Consider the following 20,669-nt stretch of genomic DNA (forward strand, 5'->3'; position numbering starts at 1 on the left):
CTGCAGTGTGTTTGTGAAGGTGTAAGGCACGGACCAAGAGCTGTCACTGTGCTGGACAGGATGTGGTGACAAGCTGTGGGTGTCTATTTACTGTGATAACCTCTTAGGAGAAGAAATAATTGCCATATCATAGCCAAGAGAAGACTAGAAAGACATGCAATGTGGTATCTGAGATTGGATGCTAGAACAGAAAAAGGACATTAGGTTAAAAACTAAAGAAACCCAAATAAAGTATGAACTTCAGTTAATAATAATGTGTCAGTATCGGTTCATTAATTGTGACAAATGTACCATACTAATAGAAGATGTTAATAATAGAAGAAACTGGATGTGAAGTATTTAGTAACTCTCTGCAGTGTCTCTGCAACTTTTCTGTAAATCTAAACTATTCTAAAATAAAAGATATATTTTTTAAAAAAAGAAAGAAAGAACTGCCGCAGATGACTAGATTAGAAATATCAGGTACTACTTTATATTTGTCTGCCTTCTCTGAATTGCTTGTCTTTGTTGTGATTCCTAGAGATCAGTGTGTAGAGACAGAAGAAAACATGGCAGCTGCAAAGTTGTTTTTAAAAACCCAAATTCTTTCCCTGGTGTGGATACAGAATTGGGAGGTGAATGAAGGCTGCTTTTTGGGGGGTGGAGTGTGATGATGGGAGGTTTGTCCGAGATTCCCCGGAAGTTCCACCCGGCTGCAGAGCTAGTCTGAATCAGGCCTAGATCTGGTCCACTCTCCTGCCATCACCACCACTCTAGTGAACAGACACCTGTACCGGCTTTTCTGCCCCACTCCTCACATCCTTAGAGGTCCCCGAATAACTCCCAGTGTCCAAAGCACAGTGCCTCTTGCAGTGGATTTAAGACAATTCTGGAATGTTCACAGCCCAAGGCGCACGTGACTTGTGAGAACGTGACTGGATAGGGGTAAGCTTGAAATAATGCCCTTTGCGCCTTGCGGGAGGGAAGAGGCCACTTGGGAGGGGAGCAAGGGCCTGTTTGGACCCATGGTCTGAAGACACCTGGGCTGGAGGGGATCAGTTTTAATCCCCGTGCCTGCCAGTTGTGGCCCGTTCAGCCTCCCGAAGTCTCACCGTTTCCACCACCCGCCCGGGCACATGACACCTCTGTACACAGCAGGCGCTCACCAGGGACAGATCAGGGGATATTCCAGCGCTGCTGGTGACCCGCACACGAACACCGACACGAGCACATGCCCCTCTTCTCTGCCATTTCTCTTCATCAGAGGATGCCCTCACGTCCATGTGGTGGGAGTCTGGCTGCCATGTCTCACGGGGAGAGCGGGGTTCAGGAGGGCAGGCTGCGTGCAGCACGGCCCCCCAGGAAGCAAGGGGTGCGTGGAGTCTTCCCCCCTGGACGGGAGCAGGGGAACAAGGGTGATATTTTCACTGGTGGCCCGGGTGGTTACACAACTCATCTTGATGCACAAAGCAGTGTCTTCTAAAACGTCCCGTTCTCGGGATGTGGAGTCGTGTGACGTACATCTGTAAGGCAGGACTGAGCTTGCGTGGTCAAGGACCCACGTGGACTTGGCCTTAAGGTATGACAGGTGTCCTCCTCGGCTTCGCTCCTCCCCGAGGGCAGGCCCTCTGCGTGGGCTGAGGGTGATGGGCTGAGCTCATGCCGGGCAGAGAGGCTTTGCTGTGGAAACGCCTGGGCCAGCCCCAGGCAAAGCTGAGACGTTGCATGCTCCTTTTTGGGGTCTTTCTAGACCGCTTTTTGCACCCCCATCATCGGGGGGTGCTGTCTAGAGTGCCGTGCTTTCCTGCGGCTGAAGATTCACAGAATCTAAGTGCTCACCTAGCTGGTCTTTCCTCCTCCCGCTCCAATGCCAAATCCCACCCCTGAAACACACACACACACGCACACACACGCATATGCACACATGCACACGCACACACATACACACAAGCACATATATATACACACACAAGCACACAGGCACATATATACACACATGCACATACATACATACATACACAAGCACAAATATACACACATACCTACACACATGCACAAGCACACACATGCACACACATACACATACACGTGTGCACACACACGCCAAACTTCTGACTTGTCCTGGGTCTAATTCCCTCAGAGCTCTGCTCTCTGGTTAGAGCTAGGAAAGGGTTTAATCAAATAAACCAAGCTCTGGTAATGAGTAAGCTCCTTACTAGACTCATAGACTGTTCCTGCTGAAAGAGCCAATGGAAGATCTACTCTAATCCCCTTTCTTTTCAGAAAAGAGACGCCTGGGCTCCAGGAGGTGAGGAGACACGTCAGATACATGAATCAGCTAGTGGCAGAGCAGGACACAAAAACTGCCCTGCCCCCAGGCGGGGTTCTTCCCCTACACGCTCCCCCCAAGTGACACGGAGTCTTAACCAGTGAGAACGGGTCACTCGCCTAAAAGGCTTTTAAGAATTACATCTCTTCTTGCCTCTCCCATACAGCTCCTGCGAACACTGTCCCACCTCTGCGAGCCTTCCATCCCTCACTCGAATCCCCATCCATCACTTCTAGGAGACGGTGCCACTTCACACATGACAAAGAAGATCCAAGTCACCAGCGCAGGTCCTCGGCTTCCCTCCCCGGCAGCCCACATTTCTCTCCGTCTTTGCCCTCCTCTCTTCCCTTCTCCTTTGCTGGGCTAACCACCCTTTTTCTGGTCGGTTCTGCTCTCCCAGGGCCCCCCTCCCCCTCCCCCGGCTGCGTCAATCACATTCTCCTGGGGCCACCACAGACCTGTCCCAGCACCAGCCTCCTTCCTCTGGCTTCCAGAACCGCCTGCTCTCCCCAAGTCCCTCCCCTGCCCCCTAAACAGAGCATAACTCCCCCCACCTCTCTCCCTGCTGGACACCTTTACCCGCTTTTCTTCTCCTTCCCCAAACACTCACCCTTGCCATCTGGCTGGGGGACCAGCACCCACTTAAAACTGTTTCTACACCACCACATTCTTTGGCCGTACCTGACGCTCCACCACGCTTCCTCTTTCTTGGCTTTCTTCCTGGGGTCTCCACGATGCCCTAGGATCTGGGGTCTGCCTCCTCTTCTGCCTCCTGTCTCCCTGGCATATGTGGCCAGCAGGCTTCTGGGCAAGCCTGTACACCTCCACAGGGCCACCTCCCCCTGAGCTGTCACTCGGCCGCCACCCCCTCTTTCTCCCGGGTCCTTGTCTCCTACATGCCACACCTGCCCTTGAAGGAACCGCCAAAGCCTCACCTTCAACTTGTCTCAACTGGACGTCCCCTGTCTCCCTTGATGTGACTCCCAATGGCATCTTAATCTTTCTCATTTTTTTTTTTTAATTAATTAATTTATTATTTATTTATTTTTGGCTGTGTTGGGTCTTAGTTTCTGTGCGAGGGCTTTCTCTAGTTGCGGCAAGCGGGGGCCCCTCTTCATCGCGGTGCGTGGGACTATCACTGTCGCGGCCTCTCTTGTTGCAGAGCACAGGCTCCAGACGCGCAGGCTCAGTAGTTGTGGCTCACGGGCCCAGTTGCTCCGCGGCATGTGGGATCTTCCCAGACCAGGGCTCGAACCCGTGTCCCCTGCTTTGGCAGGCAGATTCTCAACCACTGCGCCACCAGGGAAGCCCTCTCATTTTTTTTAATTTTATTTTTTTTGGCTGCGCCACGCGGCTTGTGGGATCCTACTTCCCCGACCAGGGATCGAACCCGCGCCCCCTGCAGTGGAAGCGCAGAGTCCTAACCATCAGACAGCCAGGGAATTCCCTACTCTCATGATCAAGAGGGATATACTGTAACTGTCATTTCCATACCAAAAAGCTGATTGCCAGAGAGCTCTCATCATTAAACCAAAGTTACCTGGTCCAGCAGGAGGGGCGGGCCCCAAACCCAGTCCTTCCAACTCCAAAGCCCTCATTCTTTCCGCAATTCTACACGCGGCCGGCCTCTTGTGGGAATTTACTGTCTTGTTCTCAACCACTAATTCCAGTGCATGTAATTTTACTGAACATGAGTTAGCTGGTTGTGAATATAGATGATCCAAGTAACTACTCTACTAAAGATGTGTTCCTGATCAATATTCAGGGTCTGAGTCCAGTGGGAACGCCAGGAAAGGAACATGAAAACAAGATGTGCCGTCAGACGGGACAGACGCCACCACCCTGGCTGGAAGTCCCTTTTCAAGCCTCGACTCCTACCTGAGGCCCAGCTGCAGACTCCTCATGCTTTCTGGCCAGACCTGTGCACACGCCATTCCCTCTGCCCGAAAAGGCCGCCTCTCCCCTCCTTGCCTGACAAGTTTTCTCACTTCCACTGCAATGCCTCTACCTCAGAAGCTCAGACCTCCTCAGATTACCCAGCTATCAGTGTCCCTGTAATACTGTCCCCAGCTCTGAACCACAACTTACTACCTTGCGCTGGATAATTTATCTGTATGTCTCTTTCCCATTGGACTGAAACTCCCTTAAGAGAATGAAGCTAGCGCTGCTCCTCTTTGCATTTCCAGGGCTTAGCGGAGTAGACAAAGGACGCAGAGCAGGGTTGGAGGAGGTATTTGTTGGGTAAATGAAGTCGTCTCGTCCACCTTCCTGTGTCTGAGTTCCACTAAGCGCTGTATTTTCTATTTTGGTTTTATATGTACCACATGCTGGTGCCTTCTTGCCTCCCCTTAGAAGACACACCGCACAAGCTAATAAATATTCCTTGCTGGCTGTGTTCCGTTCCTGAAGTCTGCCTGCCATCCACACAGAAACAGCCACAGTGTGGGGACCACCTTATTCTGTGCATCCGAGGCAAAACAAAATGATTCAACACTTCCAAAACAAGCACGCAGGATGCAAATGGTTTCAAAAAATAGACCCAAAGCCAAATTGAACACAAATACCAAGGGAAAAAAAGCAGGCAGAGAGAAAGAGCTATATGAAAGTCTAGGCATACCCAGGGCAGGTTTAATCAGCCTTGCCCTGCAGACTCTTGCTGACACACACACAGGTATCCTATACAAAAAGGCCATTGGAGACTTTCCAGTATCACTGGAACGCTGCTTCTAGATACTTCTAGACGCTTCTAGATACTTCTAGATACCCCACACACGCACTCTTTTGAGAACAGGCAAGAAGGTTTGCTGAAGGTGCGAGACAGTCTGTGACTGGAGGATTGCCAGATGTTTATTAAGCACCTACTGTGTGCCAGGCCATGTGCTAGGTATTGTCACCTACCTACCCTCCTCACTGCATTCATTCCCCAAATTCTGCTGAGGTAGGTTGTTAGTTCTCTTCTACAGCTGAGGAAACCGAGGCTCAGTGTTTATGATTTATATACATCAAACTGCATAAGGGGAGTCTTGATCCCCGGATCTGTCCGATTCTTAGTTTAATACACTTTCCATTATCCACAGACATTTACATGCAAATGTTGGTTTAAAAACCAAGCTCGTGGGGCTTCCCTGGTGGCGCAGTGGTTGAGAGTCTGCCTGCCAATACAGGGGACGCGGGTTCGAGCCCTGGTCTGGGAGGATCCCACATGCCGCGGAGCAACTGGGCCCGTGAGCCACAATTACTGAGCCTGTGCGTCTGGAGCCTGTGCTCCGCAATGGGAGAGGCCGCGACAGTGAGAGGCCCGCGCACCGCGATGAAGAGCGGCCCCCACTCGCCGCAACTGGAGAAAGCCCTCGCACAGAAACGAAGACCCAACACAGCCAAAAATAAATAAATAAATACATAAATTTAAAAACCAAGCTCGTGGACTTCCCTGGTGGCACAGTGGTTAAGAATCCGCCTGCCAATGCAGGGGACACAGGTTTGATCCCTGGTCCGGGAAGATCCCACATGCCGCGGAGCAACTAAGCCCGTGAGCCTGTGCTCACTTCTGAGCCTGTGCTGAAGAGCCCGTGCGCCACAACTACTGAGCCCACGTGCCACAACTACTGAAGCCCGCGCGCCTAGAGCCCGTACTCCGCAACAAGAGAAGCCACCACAATGAGAAGCCCGCGCACCGCAACTAAGAGTAGCCCTCACTCGCCACAACTAGAGAAAGCCTGCGCGCAGCAACAAAGACCCAACGCAGCCAAAAATAAATAAATAAATTTATTTTTAAAAAAACCAAGCTCGTGGTTTGCCATGATTGTCCCTGTGAACAGGAGGCTCAAAGCTCACCTGGCAGTAGCCCTGAGTGACTTGGGGGAGGGTATCCCCATTTTCACCCCCTGAAGGCAAACCCCAGGCGTGGCTAGAGGGAAGCACCTGTGCCTGGCGTGTCACCCCCTGTCCCCTGCAGCACATGAGGTCACAGTGCCCAGCCTCGGAGGCCCGCCATACATGCCCAGCCTGACTCCGAGTGCTCCTGGGACGTGTCCTGCCCACGGTGGGCTGGGGGCTGCCCGGGGAAGGTACCCGCTGCTGAAGAGCAGAGCTGACCTGGCTGACTTAAACAGTGCGGGCAGAGCAACTTGCCAGGAAGACCCCATGAACGAGCAGACACTTCCAGGTTCCCCAAGGGAAGCGAATATCCAACCCTTCCCCTTCCCAACTTGCGCATATATCTAGGCAAGGTCCCTGAGAAGGCTTGAAAATGCAATGCCTCACCCCGACCCCAGAGGTAGCACACGCACTGAATTCAGGTGTAGCTTACTGATACCAACTCTTTCCTAAGACTGGGATATGGGGGGAGGGAGGAGACAGCCACTCGAAGGAAAAAAAAAAATCAACCTCCTAAAGGTAGGAAATGAGAAATAGGTAAGCAGTTGCAGGTTAGTGCAAAGTGATGTTCTGAAAAGCATGTCTCCAACAGCGCGGGATTCCATTCCTGCTTCCCCACCTACTAGCTGTAGGTCTTGCACAAATCCATCCACCTTTCTGGGCCTGAGTCCTCATCTCTAGGATGGGGGGTAATGGTACCAGGACAGCTACTGGCGGCCTTCTGTGGGCCCGCCGAGTGCGGAGCCCACAACTGCCCTGCTAGCCCCCGTCTTCCTCTCACTGGTTCTCAGCCTCACTGTAACAAACATGAGCTCGCGAGGGGATACAGGGTCCTCGGAGACCATCACACAGAGGTCCCAGCTCCAGGCTGCCGTCCCAGGGACACAGCAGAAGCCGGGCTCACTCTCAGAGCCCACGGGCTCCTGTCTCACTGGGCTCCTTCGTTCAGGCAAAGTGAGGGCCTGGAACTGAGAGGTCTGCTTTCCTCTCCCCGGTCCCTTCCCAGCCCCCCACCTGGCCCACCTGGCCAGCTCTAGGGAGACTCAGGCACTCCACCTCTGCCTCCTGGGAGGAGGAGTCTGGGGCTGAGGCTGTCTCTCTCTGCTCCCCACCTCCAGCCATGGGAAAGCAAGGTCCTCTGTACTCCTGCCCGATGCCCGCTGGGTCTGAGTAAGGCACAGCTCTCCCGGGCCGCCGGGGCCGGGGGGCTCTTCCTTCTCCTGGGCTCTGCCTCAAGCCCCCGGACTTGGGGGGAAAGAAGACGTTTCCAGGCTGCTGGTGGCTTTTCGCTCACCTGCTGGCCCTGCCACGGAGCGGGGCATCACTTGGCTGGTGGGCTGGGGAAGGCTCAGAGCGAGGCGGGGAGGCGGGGGGAAATGTCTCAGCCTGCGGCAGCCAACCCTCTCCCGCCTCCGGCAGCTGAGCAACGCCTCTGGTCAGCCTGGGGGCGTGGGGGGGGCGGCGATGGGATGTCCCAGACCCAGGAGGCTCAGGACAGGCCTGGAAGGAGCCGAGGAGCCCGGGAGGGAGGCAGCCGGGTGGGAAGCCCGCAGCATCTCGGGGCAGCCGGGCGGCCGAGTCGCCAGCCCCGCAGGCGCGTGGCGCTGCCCGGGGGCCACAGGTAACAGGGTGCCGGGCTCCCGCTCCAGGCCCCGCCGCCCCGGGCCGTTACCTTCCACTTTGGTGAGGGTCAGGACCGGACTGTTGCAGGCGCTGAGCGGGGCCACCCGGGCCGAGTGCTTCTTCATGATGAGCCTTCCGCCTGCAGGAGCGCCGCCGCCGATCGCCTACATGCTGGGGCCGGCTGGAGCGCGCCTCGCGGGCCCGGGGGCCTCCTCCGGGGAGGAGCGCGAGCGGCTGGCCGCCCCGGCCCTGCGTTCCCGGGCTGCCGTCTCCGCGCGGGGCTCACTGCGGCGGCCGCCCCGCGGAGCGCATCGTCTCCGGCCGCGCAAGCCACTCCGCACCCGCGCGCACAGCCTCCCGCTCCGAGGTTGCCGCAAACTCCAACGTCACGTACAAGTGCGCTCCCCGCTCCCACCCCGCGGGCTCACCTGCTCCGCCCCCCGCCCGGGGCCGCCCAGCCCCGCAGCCCGGCTTCCTCCCTCGGAGCCCGGCCCCGGGTGCAGCCTCCGGTCCGGGCAGCGGGCCGGCCCGCAGCTCCCCGGCCGCCCCTGCCCTTTCCTGGGACCAGCGCAGGGGAGGGAGGCCTTGCAAACTTAGCCTCGGCGCTTCACAAGTTTAAACGGGGAGTTGTTCGACTTCGGACGGAGAGTTGCCTCCTCCCTGCACAAATTCCTGAATTATTGGTTTACGGGAAGACTCAGAAAAGAGCGAAGCTTCCCGCGGCTGGCATTCACTTCTTTGAATGAGTCTAGGGCACATTTTCTGCCTGACCCCGGTGGGCAGCTCTTTTTTCTTTTGGAGACGATGCCAAGTCCAGAGAAGCAGGGCAGCCACAAGAAAACCAAGGCTTGAGATTTCTGCCCCTGCCCCAGTCCGGAGAGGCCAAACTCCCTGGGAAGCGGGGAAAGCTTCATTTCCGCCCAGATCCCAGGTTTGTGCTGCAGCTTTTGCCTCTGCAGGCACTGGTCTCACTGCTCCCACTCAGACCCACCTGTAAGCCACTGACCAATGATGCTTGATAAAAAGCGATGACATACCTCTTGCATCACTAGCTGGGCGATCCCTGAGTGACTCCCTGGTACCCAGGGCGTTTATCCCATGATAATGCACCATCAGAAACACCCTGCCATCATCTCTGCAGGTAGGATGCACAAGACTTGTGTGGCCCCCAAACTCCAAGGGTTTTATGGGCATCTCATTCACGCATGCGCAGCCATCAGTTCTCTGTTTTGGTCTCAGTCTCCACTGGGAATCTGAAGGCTCCGTAGTGACTCAAGGTGGGTTTTGTTGTTATTGTTAAGTCCTTACCCAGAGTTTTGGAACCCCCCCCACCCACTCTACCTGGTTTCCTGTCTCAAAGTTGATGTTCTACTCTGTGACAGCACCCTCAGCACCCATAAGGGTAACTCAGTGGCGTGGCAGAGGCGGAGAATGACCTCAGAGCTACAGGGTTTCCCTAGCCTGGCACCTACCAGCTGTCTCTGGTGACATCCACCTGCATGCTCCCAGGTCTCTGGTAGAAGTGGTTCCTACAAGCTGCTCTTGTAGGGTTCTTGTTATTACCTGCCCTCTTGAACAGCCGTGATGAACAGAATGGCTCCTGGGTCTCCAAAAAGCCAGGGCTTCCCAGGGCTGCTGGCTCATCATTACAGCCAAGGAAAGGTTTTTAGGGTCTCCTCAGAGCCCTCTAGTGGTGGCCTCCACGCTGTGCGCCTCTCACAGGGAGCTTGTCCCCAGATCCCGAGATGACATTACAGTAAGTCACTAAGCCATTCCCTTCCTCGTAAATATTAAGCACAAATAAGCTTAAAGCAAAAAGAAGCAAAAACAAACCAAAAAAAAACCTCTTCTATAATATTCTTATGTTATTTCATCAAGTTCATCAATCAACATTTACTACATACACAGTAACTAAAATAAATATCACATCATAACAGTACCCATATTTTGAGCACTATGTATCAAGTACTGTGCTAAGAGTTTTACATAAATCATTTCATCTTCTACTCACTAAAGCTCTGTAAAAATCATTGTTACCTTGTTTTACAGATGGGGAAACTGAGGCTAGGAGAGGTTAACTAAAATGTCCCAGGTCAACAGGCTGAGCAGGGATTTAAATCCAAGTCTGAACGAATCAAAAGCCGGCACTTACCACTGCTGTGCTATTCTCTTACATTATAAATGTAAAATGCAAAAATTCCACGTAACTATTCCAACTGAGGTGGGAGACACAAGTAATCCATAATCCATTTCCTTTCATTTGAATGTGGTTTTGGAAAAGTTCATCATGCTCACGCTTTTCTGAACTGTCCACACTCATTCTACGGCACAGGTCACAACCAAACCGTCCAATAAATATCTGTCTGATTGTTTTTTTACGTATCTACTTTCTATTTATCGCAATGTTATGTACAAGCCAAATAGGTAATTAAATATTATCAGTATTAAATACCCCTGTCATTAATTTCACTCATTAATTAACTGTTACCTAAACCTTTTTTCCCCCTGCAGGATACCCCAGGACCTTATGATACCTGAGAGATCATCACCTCTTCATGGCTGTCAATTTCTGCTTACCAAAGAGGCGGTACCAACTCTCAATTTCTTCCCCTTAATTTTAAGTACTCAGTGCTGTTCTTTTTTTCTGTATTCAACTCGATCAGCCTTGGGTGCTCCCTCACGTTGTGTTCCAAACAAACAAACAAAAAAACTTACTCTCCCTCCTGAAATAAAAAACAAACTTCCTCCACTCCATTTTAAATCAGGAGTCCCTGCTGATTTCCATACGAGTACTGATACCCCTCCGCATACATCTTTTTTGGGAGTAGGTGTGATGCGGAGGCATGTTTAAAAACTTACATCCAAAAAATTATTCTAGAAAGTTAACTGTGTACTGGTGCATGAGTACACCCTAGTATTTTGAGAATTCCAACAATTTAAAACTCTATGCTGGAGTTAGGCTATAATGATCTAACTCAGGGATATCTAGAAAATCACCAAGTTCCCCACTTAACACCTAAATCTCAAATGACCAAAAAGCAAACAAAAAAAAAGGTGCTAATAATTCTTTCAACAAAGAGAGAGACATGATCCCTGAAATATCAATGGAAACAACTTTGTCTAAGTAATATCCAGGCCAGAGGATGGAGCATTTGACCTCTGACCTCCGTTTCTCTTTGGAGGGTATGAGTGTGAGCTAGTAACTGAAGGATATCACTGGGCATCCGCCTGTCTTAAATTTAGTATTACAGGGATTTATCTGAAAGGAGATCTGGGTTGACTTTTCAGGTCATATTCATTACCAGATCTTCCTTGTCATCTTCTGAAAACGTATGGTACGGTGGTTCGCCCATCAAAGCCAAGCCTTTCCTTAGCTCTACAGGAGACGGCAGCTGTTCTGATAGAAGCCTGTTCTTCGTCACTAACCCCACTCCCTTGTTTGTTTTTCTCTTTTCATCAGTGCAGTTGAGGAGGGGGGATATTTAATGGCAGTTTGTGGCTACTTGGTATGGTGTGCTCGTAACGACGAGACGGTCTTTGTGTCCTTAGTATTACAGCCCGATCACTGAAGTAAGTTCACCGAATAGATACGAGGGTAACAAGGCTTGGATGCAGAACTTACACACCACCAGCCTGAGTGTTACACCCCCTGGCCTGCCCCCAACAGCGTCTCTACCGTCTCCCCACTTCCCACTTGCAAACCAGAGAGGAAGAAGTAAAAAGAGGGGGCCCAGAGAAGAAAGGAGGTGAGACAGCCAGTTTTTCCTACCACCAAGTGGCTCTATTTCAATTGCAACCCAGCGGTGGGGATCCACCCATGACCCTTTAGGAAGAAAAAGGCAGATAAGCCTGGGGTGAATCAGCAGGAAGGGGTTGCTCTGCAGGGCCTGGCTGATTCCTCAAATTCTGGACGCTCACCATGCTTCCTCCTGGCCCTGGGCTCCCAGCTCTGGGCTTACACTCAGGCTCCAGCCTCCCTAAATGACTCGTGTTGCCCAGGTAACCTGTTCTGCCTTCCTGAGCAGACTCGTACTTCTGCCATCCATGGGGGTCATTGGCCTATTCTTTCCTCTGTGCTGGTATATGAATACCTATAGTCCAACTGTACTATTCCAAGAAGGCATCCAATCTCTTTGGTGGGGTTAAGTGGTACTTATTCTCTTGAGGCCAAGACAGCATGGAAAATGTCTTGAACAACAGCCAAGAGCTTGAGTTTGAACTCCAGCCTTGCCAATTGGAGTGGCCAACCTTGAGTGGTCACTCAGCCTATTTTGGCCTCAGTTTCCTAATTTGGGCCCGAGAGGGTTTTCAAACTGTGTTTCCTGGTCTCTATGCAAAGCAATTCTACTTTTACCTGTCGGGGTTCCATGTTAGATTTGGTTTATAAAAATGTTGTCACTGTAAAAAGAAAGTTCTGAAAACCATTGACTCTATAGTTTCCAAGATCCTGTTTGGCTTTAAAATTTGGGGTGTGTGAAATTATCTTCTTAGATAAGACAATTGTCACTGCCTCCAAAGATCTTAAGAGGATCTTATTCTTTGTGAATATCTCCACTTAGTTAAGTAGACTCTTGCTTTAAGTGGTTTTCTCACTTTTTGGACAAAGCTAGAAACACATTTACATTTGTCAAAATTCATAAAGTTGTATAGTAAAAAGGATGAATTTTACTGTTTGTAAATTATATATCATTTTTAAAATTGGGAAAATATGTTTTACATATACAAACACATATATAACTGATTTTAATATTTAATAAAATATACCTTTTACCATGTTTTGGCTATTCTATTCTATTCTTTTTCTATTCATTTTGTTCTATTCTTTTGTGTTCTTTCATTGCAAAAAAATTGCCGATTGTGATCAACTTAGTTGGTTTTATACCTTACTCATGGGTCATGATCCATGTGACTTGAAAAATATTGTTAACAATAATATTCTTTGTATGTGAAGATCTTTACTTAATCGGTTCAAAATAAATAATAAAAATTTAAAATCCAGCTAAGATTTTCAATAGCCAGAAAGCAGACCATTTCAATTAATTCACTCTGAAATATTAACACTGTTTCATCGTCCTCCTACAGTATTAAGTAGTAAGAGTTATAAATTATTTTTGTGGTTACCAGCATTTAAAAATAATCACTTAAAGTAGTTCCAGGAACCAGAAATGGACTTTTACCCAAATAAGTCAGTCTGCAGCATTCAGAAGCTTTCAGAGTAGAGCAAACATTGGTATTTCCAACAGGAGAGAAAGTCTAATGATGAAAAGAAATTAACTCTCATGCACTGGGCAGCTCATTGCCCTGATCTGGCAGGAATAATTCATAACCTTTTTCAATAACTTCAAGTGCAAGTGCAGGAAACAAGATGGTGGCCTTCCCCATCTTCACATCTCCCTTCTCTTCTTCAGCAATATGTATGACCAGGATAAAGTCAGACTCATTGAGGTTCCATAGGATTTCTCCTCTTTCTCTCTAAGGAGGAATGTCAAGGTTGGATAACTCCAGGCAGGACATCAAGAGGCCGGATCACTGGATGTCACCAGTGGGCTTCCAGACACATCCTGTTCAGGCACCTCCAAGCCTGCTCCATGGTGACTAGACAACAGCTGCCCCTGTGGTCATGCCGGGCCCAGAGCTGGGAGCATGATGAACGATGGGGGAGGCACAGAGGTGGGAACAGCGTGTCCGGTAGTTTCCTTTGTGGATCCTAGGCTGTCCTGTGCTCAGGGAGAGCAGCACAGCTGGGGGCGCTCCTAGGTGGACGCCTGGATTAGCCTGGGGCTTCCTCTCCTGGGACTTCAGAGACCTAGCTAGGTGCCGACACAGTTGAGGGGTGTAGAGGGACCACACAGTGTCTGGTCCCCGGTAGGTACTCAAGAAATGATTGTTCTCTTCCACCTTGGGAAATGGACATGCCAGCTGCCACGAACTCCTTCCAACACCCTGAGTCAGTATAGAAAGGGGCACTGCTTACAAATGGTTTCATTAGGGCAAGTTGTTCAACCTCTCCAGGCTCAGCCATGTCATCCTTAAAATGGAGATAATAATAATAGATACCTTATGGTGTTGCTGTGAAGAGTAAAGGAATTGATACCATGGTAAGGGATTACGATAGTCTGTGGCAGATGGCAAGTACTCAGAACACATCAGGCAGTATTTTCAGTCTCTTCCGCTAGGTTCTTTAATGGGGAGGGGCCATCTCTGTTTTGTTGTATCTCCAGGGCCGAACACAGTGTATGGCTTATGTAGTAGGTGCTCAAAGCAGGAAGGAAGGCAGGAAGGAAACAAGGGGGAAAGGAAGGGAGGGAGGGATGGAGGAAGGAGGGAAGGAAGGAAAGATGGAAGGGAGGAAGGAAGGCAGGAAGGAAAAAAGGGAGAGAGGGAGGGAGGGAGGAGGGAGGAGAGAGGGAAGAAGGGAGGAGGGAGGGATGGAGGAGGGAGGGAGGGAGGGAGGGGGAAATTCACAGGACCCAGAGTTCAGAGTCTTCTAGAATTGTCGGCTTCACCCTCCTCCAGGACTGTGCCTCCTGCCGGCGTGGTACCAGGGGTGACTAACCGCGCTGGCTGATTCCCCTGTGCCCAGGGCTCTCTGGCCCTCACTGGCTTCATCTCAGAGGAAGTGCTTTAGAGACCGGGACAGTGGACTCAAGGTGAGGAGCCAGATCCGATGGCATTTAGCTCAGAAGTAGCTGCCTGCCGTTTTCCGGATGATTCATCGACCACAGCTGGCCTCCTGTCCGGTGCCTTTGCTCTCCCGCCTCTGCGGGGTGGGGACGAGGATACTGACCTACATCACATCCCTGTCAACCCCCGGGGCAGACTCCCTTGGCTGGTGTTTGTTTCCAAGGGTGAAACAAAGGGGACTGGCCTTCAGACTCGGCTTGAAAAGAGGAAAGATGGGTTTGGGAAGGAGCCACTCCACTCTTGAGTCACTAAGCGCAGGGCAGGGCAGCACCCACAGGCAAGGATGCCGTTCCACGAGGACCATTCAAGTTGGGCGGACAGAAGTTCAGAAGTTCTGATTTCTGAGAAGGGGGCCTGCTCTGACTCAGAACGCGCTTTGCGTTTGTCCGAGGCAGTGATCACCTCTGCCCTGCCCTGCAGTTACTTGTATTCTCTTTTCAGCTTCCTGCTGGGCTGTAGACCCTGTGAGGCAGGGACCCTGCCCACGAACAGGGCCTACGTAAGCATCATGGAGGGAAGGAATGAAAGATCACCAGGGCAGAAAGAGCTGGAACTTGCCAGTGGTGGAGACAGACAAGAAACTGACTCCAGAGCAGCAGATTCAGCACGATTGCAAGAGGCAGGTTCTGTCGGGATGGGTGTCCTGAAGCAGCCCCTGCAGGGATCAGGCAAGTCCTGCCCCTTCGTCCAAGGAGCTCCAGGCACCACAACTTCCTGTGTGCTCTTCACGCCACCCCTGACCCCCGCTGGCTTCTCTCCTCTCCTGAGGACCTGGCTCTCCCCCTCGGTTCCTCGTTTAGGCTGGTGGGTCCAGGAAACAGCTCAGGCCCCCTGGATCCTGGCCCCTCCATACATCCTAGAGGTACCAGAAGCCTCCAAAGATCATGGAGTCTGTGTTTCCCTAGAAGGGTGGTGCAACGGGGTGGTCACTGAGCGTCACACACAGGAGCCTGAGAGCAACTCAACACGCCCGCTGCTTGCCTCCCCACGTCTTCCCAGTGCCAGCAGCTGCTACACGCCCCCCACCTGCCCCTTCCTCTACCCGCCGGCTCCAGGCCCACCATCCTCCTTGCCAAGCAAAACGTCCTGGGAAGTGTCTTCTGTTGACCTGACCCTGGAATTCCTATGCCTAAAATCTTCCTCCTTGCTAGACAGGTTTCCCTGAAGTCTTGGTCTGGCTCTTTTTTTCCCTGAGGACAAACTTTCCTCCGGCTATTGGTGCCCTCTGCTTCCACCCAAAGAACAAACCACATTGCGCCCAGAAGGTTTCACTCTCGGCCAAGCTGCTGTCTTCGGAAGCCCTCAGGCCCTGCCCTGGCTTCTGGCTGTTTTCTGCCATCTCAGTCTCTGGTTTCCGACAAAGGGGGGCCCTGGTGGAGGCCAGGAAAGCCAGGTTCTTGGCTGGGGAGGGACCGGAGGGTGGCTCTAGCATTCCTGCTCTCTGGAACTCACGCTTACCAATCACTTCGCTGAAAGGCTTCAATGAAGTGCATATTCTGTTCCTGGGGGTGTGCTCCTTGCTCGGTGACAATGAAGGTGAGTTCTGCCCAGTGACACCCCACGCATGACATGCTGAGGCCACACCTCAGAGCACAGCTGATCGAGTGCAGTGGAACTCTGTGAACTCCCTGCGTGACAGTGACAACTGTGCCTGTCAGAGATGATTAGCAAATGATCCACTGGCCCAAAAGTATAAAGTGCTCCAGAGAAACAATTGTGTCTTCCCCGAAAGCACTGAGAATGGCCCTTTTCTCCCTTGTTTTGCGTAAGATATCTATTGACCTGTACTGGGCATATGGGGGCCCAGTTGCAGTGGTCACCAGACATGCAGGTGCAGGACAAACGGAGAAAGATGTTCCACAATTTAATCAGATACAAGGAACACACCTCTTTTTTTTTTTTTTTTTTTGCAAAAGCAAACAAACCAAAATCCTGCTTAAGGCCAAGTCTGTTCTTTGCTTGGGGGCTGAAAGAGAAGGTTCCACCAATTTTGGACAAAAGCAAGAAGAGGCCAGATGTCTGGAGGTTACATCCTGCTCCTGACTGAGGCAGTTAGTTACGCCTTCCCGCCCAAATGATTGGCTCAGGTAGAACAAGGGGACAAGCCCCAAGGTTTCCCTAAAGCTCTGGTGGCGTTTGGAGGGTTAAGTGCATGCATGATTGTTCCTAAAATTATCTTGCTGGTATTAAGAGTATTTCTGTCTTGTGGATTCCAGAACTATGTTCCAATGAATAACTCCTGGTCACTTTGACAAAGGTGAGCTTCTCAGTGCTTCAAGGGCACATCTGAGGCAATGGATTAGGGACCAGCCCAGAGCACTCGTTGGTGAGACCACTAGACTTGGTTTAGGTTCGCCATAGCATGCCAACACAAGTATGATCTTCTAGCCAATGGGAACGTTTTGAAATTATCTAGACAAAATTTGTTCTTGGATTTTTGTCAGTCCCCACTTTGCTTTTAAGATGATTGTCTTTGGAAGTTTCGTGTACTTTGGACATTTCGATGGGAGCAAAAATATACCCTTTCTGAAAGTTGGCAGAATCTATTGAAATTCCTACAAAATAAAAGCTTTTACGGCTTATTACCCACTATTTCCATTTTTAGGAATTTCCCCCAAGAAATCATCTGATGTGAATAGAGATATATTACAAAGATGTTCATCCAAGTTTTCTTCTTAATAAGTAAAAAGTTGGAAACAACCTAAATGTTCAACCACAGGGAAATGGGAAATAAAGCATGGTGTACTTACACAAAAGAGTTTAACACAGCTGATAAAACAAGTTGTTCAATAACACAGGGAAAGTTCTAGAGAAAAAAACAAACTGCATATTTTATCCAATATGATCTTTACATACACTACATAGTTCCTTCATGTGTAGATCATGTCATTCATAAATATATATATAATATATATATAATATATATATATATATTATATGTATAACATATATGTTATACATATAATATATATATATATATGTTATATATATTCAGAAAAAAACTAAATAGGCTACCACTTTTTCCCCATTTTTTTCTAACCACCACAAATAAAAACAGTGATTCATTCACTTTCTCTGTGACACTTCTCTAAGGGAGAAGGTTGTTCAGTAGAGGACGGGATTGAGACCAATCTTGATGTTTAAGAATAGTTTAAAGGGTCTAAAAATGTGTCTCTTGTAAACATACAAACGCTAATAATAACAGGAAAAGTCTTCATGTACAGGAGTGCATAAAATAATGGTGCGGTTGGTTTTTCTTTTAAAATATTTAGACAATTTTCTATTCTTTTTTATAGAAAATCTTTTTACATCCGTGCTTTTAAAGCCATTGTTCCTCTGTCTTTGCAGAAGTGTCTATTATAATATCAAAAATAAATATACAGTTCTGTTCTCTGTATTTTAAATATTTTGCTTTCTCACATCCTTTTTATATCCTTGCTGTATAAATGTTCAGAACATGCTAGTAATGAGCAAAGAGAAGGTAGGAATGAGAAAGGTGCTTTAATAACAGCATTGACTTCTTCCTGCAGGAGGGAAGGAATGCAGACCTTGAAAGCTCTTAAGTTGGTGAGAGGCACTGGTGCCCCTCCTACCTGGGTGGAGATCTCCTGGGCTCAGCAATGACCAGTTGCCTTGACCTGACTACTTCTGCCTTTGCGCCAATCTCAGTGAAATCTTTCCCTGTCCTCTCTCTCCCTCATCTTTTCATTCCTGCTTCCATGTAGCTTTAGATTTTGCCCTTGAGTGTACATGAGTGAAAAGGCTAATGGGTCAGCATCTGTCTTAGACGGGAGTATGGCCATCACCTTGCATCCTGGCTGGGCTCCTTGCTGCCCCATCACCTCAGTTTCACGGCACAGGGTATAAATTATTATTAGACATTATTTTATTAATGGATTTGTGTATACCCATTACATATTGTTTATTAATACAAATACTTCTCAGCTTGGATTTATTTGGTCTGATCCATTCTCTCTACTTGCTGAAAGCTCAAATGTACAAAGTGTGACACAATTCACTCTCCCCTCCTTCTCTCAAGCTTGATTTCTTTCCTTGATGCTGTCTAAAACATGCCCCTTTCCATCTCCACCTCACCCCTCCTTTAAGCCCATTCTTCTTGTAAAACTATAAAAATGGAAACAAAAAAACCAGACCATCAAAAGGAAACCATCATGCAAAACTATAATCCAAAAAGATACGTGCACCCCAATGTTCACAGCAGCAGTATTCACAATAGCCAAGACATGGAAACAACCTAAATGTCCATCGAAAGATGAATGGATAAAGAAGATATGGTACATATATACAATGGAATACTACTCAGCCATAAAAAAGAATGAAATAATGCCATTTGCAGCAACATGGATGGGCCTAGAAATTATCACACTAAGTGAAGCAAGTCAGGAAGAGAGAGTCAAATGCCATATGATATCACTTATATGTGGAATCTAAAATAGGACACAAATGAACTCATCTACAAAACAGACTCACAGACATAGAGAACAGACTTGTGGTTGCCAAGGGGGAGGGGGGTGGGGGAGGGATGGAGTGGGAGTTTTGGATTAGCAGATGCAAGCTATTATTCTCTATAGAATGGATAAACAACAAGGTCCTACTGTACAGCACAGGGAACTGTATTCAATATCCTGTGATAAACCATAATGGAAAAGAATATGAAAAAGAATATATATATATATAGCTGAATCACTTTGCTGGATACCTGACACTACCACAACATTGTAAATCAACTATACTTCAATAAAAAAACTTTTTTTAATATAAAATAAAATAATTAAAAAAGGAAACTGTCATGGACACTTGCATTCAAGTCTTGAATTCCCTGCTTTTGGCGGTGAGAACCAAGCCTGGTACAGCTCCATGAGGGGCCCAACTTATGGGAAACATGAGAGCAGCTCATTGATTTTTGTTTTAACCTTGACTGCTTATTTAAAGTGAGCTGGCATCAAATGCTCTATTGATAGCAGTATTCTAATTTGGGATGAGTAGCAGCCTAAAACATCTAAGACATGATGACTCTGCTTGAAAATCTGTCCCCGGCAGTGGCATTCTCAGAATTTAAGGCACACTTCACCTGTGGCCCTGGAAGCATTATTTGGTTCATTCATGAGATGGGAAAAATAAACCACAGAGGGTTCAATTCAACTATCCTTGGAGCTAATTGAAGATAACAAAAAAAAAAAAACCAAAAGGATAACTTAAGGTGTTAGCCTAAACCGGAATAAAAAAAGTCACTTTCATTGCAAAGTATTTATCCACAACCCTGCCCAGAAATGATATAGGTAAACATAATTTGTCTCCACCCAGATACATATTTATAGGAAACCTCTCTATGAATCTGAATGGTTGTGACAGAATCAAGCTGGGATTTGGAAAGCATGTACCTAATCCGATTCACAGCTGGGGCCTCTTTTGGATTTTGGCAAAAGTTCAGTCCTGCTTGAGCTTTGGGTATGGCTTACAGATGACACCCCGAGCCCAGTGCAAGTGATTAAGAGCAGGGACCTTCTGGGGTAGAAAGGGTTTTGGAAATCATCTAGTGCATCACTCTTACTTTGGGCCAGGAAGGAATAGAACTAACAGGAATGCAGAGAAACAAAAGACTACGGCTATTCTGGGAACACTAAATAGAGGCAACCTAAATATACCTCCAGAAGTGCACAAGGGCCAAAATGAGGAGGTCTGTCTTGCAGCTGCTGCTGCTAGGAAGCTGTGAGTATTTTAGATCGATGGGACCCACCTGCATTTCAGAGACTCTTCTAGGGGTAAAATAAAGAGGCTATTCTTTCTTGGACTTCAATTTTAAACTTTGGACGAGATTCAGGAACATTCTAAGGCCTTTAAAGTGACTCATTTTTAGGAAAGGAAGTTGTGCCTCTAGGAAAAAAAAAAATTCAATCTTAAGAAAAAAAAAGACAATATGAGTGCTTCCTAGCTCCACATGGAAGTTCTCTGGGAGATGCGGGTTTCACAAGGTGAAATTAGGTGAATTAGAGCATCTGGTAAGGCGTTTTGTCAGAAAGGAAGACATAGGAAAAATAGCAAACTCACATGCTTCTCACCATCAAGAAAGTGAGAAGATAACAAATAGAATGGGAGAAAATATTCCCAGACCACATATCTGATTAGGGATTTTTATCCAAAATATATAAAGAACTCT

At 48.7% G+C, this 20,669-nt stretch overlaps 1 protein-coding gene across 4 annotated transcripts in view; it reads right to left on the reverse strand.

The window, feature by feature from the left end:
- Nucleotides 1–20,669, reverse strand: part of SLC35F3 (solute carrier family 35 member F3) — a 321,601-nt gene that overhangs the window by 116,789 nt on the left and 184,143 nt on the right. Inside the window, exons 1-2 of one of the 4 annotated variants that reach the window (XM_082407671.1) lie at nucleotides 2,990–3,317; nucleotides 1,146–1,370 (exon numbers count right to left, since the gene is read on the reverse strand). The exons of 2 other annotated variants lie outside the window; for them this stretch is intronic. In XM_082407671.1, the coding sequence (XP_082263797.1) occupies nucleotides 1,146–1,240 (95 nt within the window). In that variant the 5' untranslated portion in view covers nucleotides 1,241–1,370; nucleotides 2,990–3,317. Of the gene's footprint in view, nucleotides 1–1,145; nucleotides 1,371–2,989; nucleotides 3,318–7,856; nucleotides 14,170–20,669 lie in introns of those variants that run through there. One more of the 4 variants, XM_082407670.1, reaches the window with a different exon arrangement.

This window comes from Balaenoptera borealis (assembly GCF_965194805.1).
Source record: "Balaenoptera borealis genome assembly, chromosome: 10".
NCBI classification, from domain to species: Eukaryota; Metazoa; Chordata; class Mammalia; order Artiodactyla; family Balaenopteridae; genus Balaenoptera; species Balaenoptera borealis.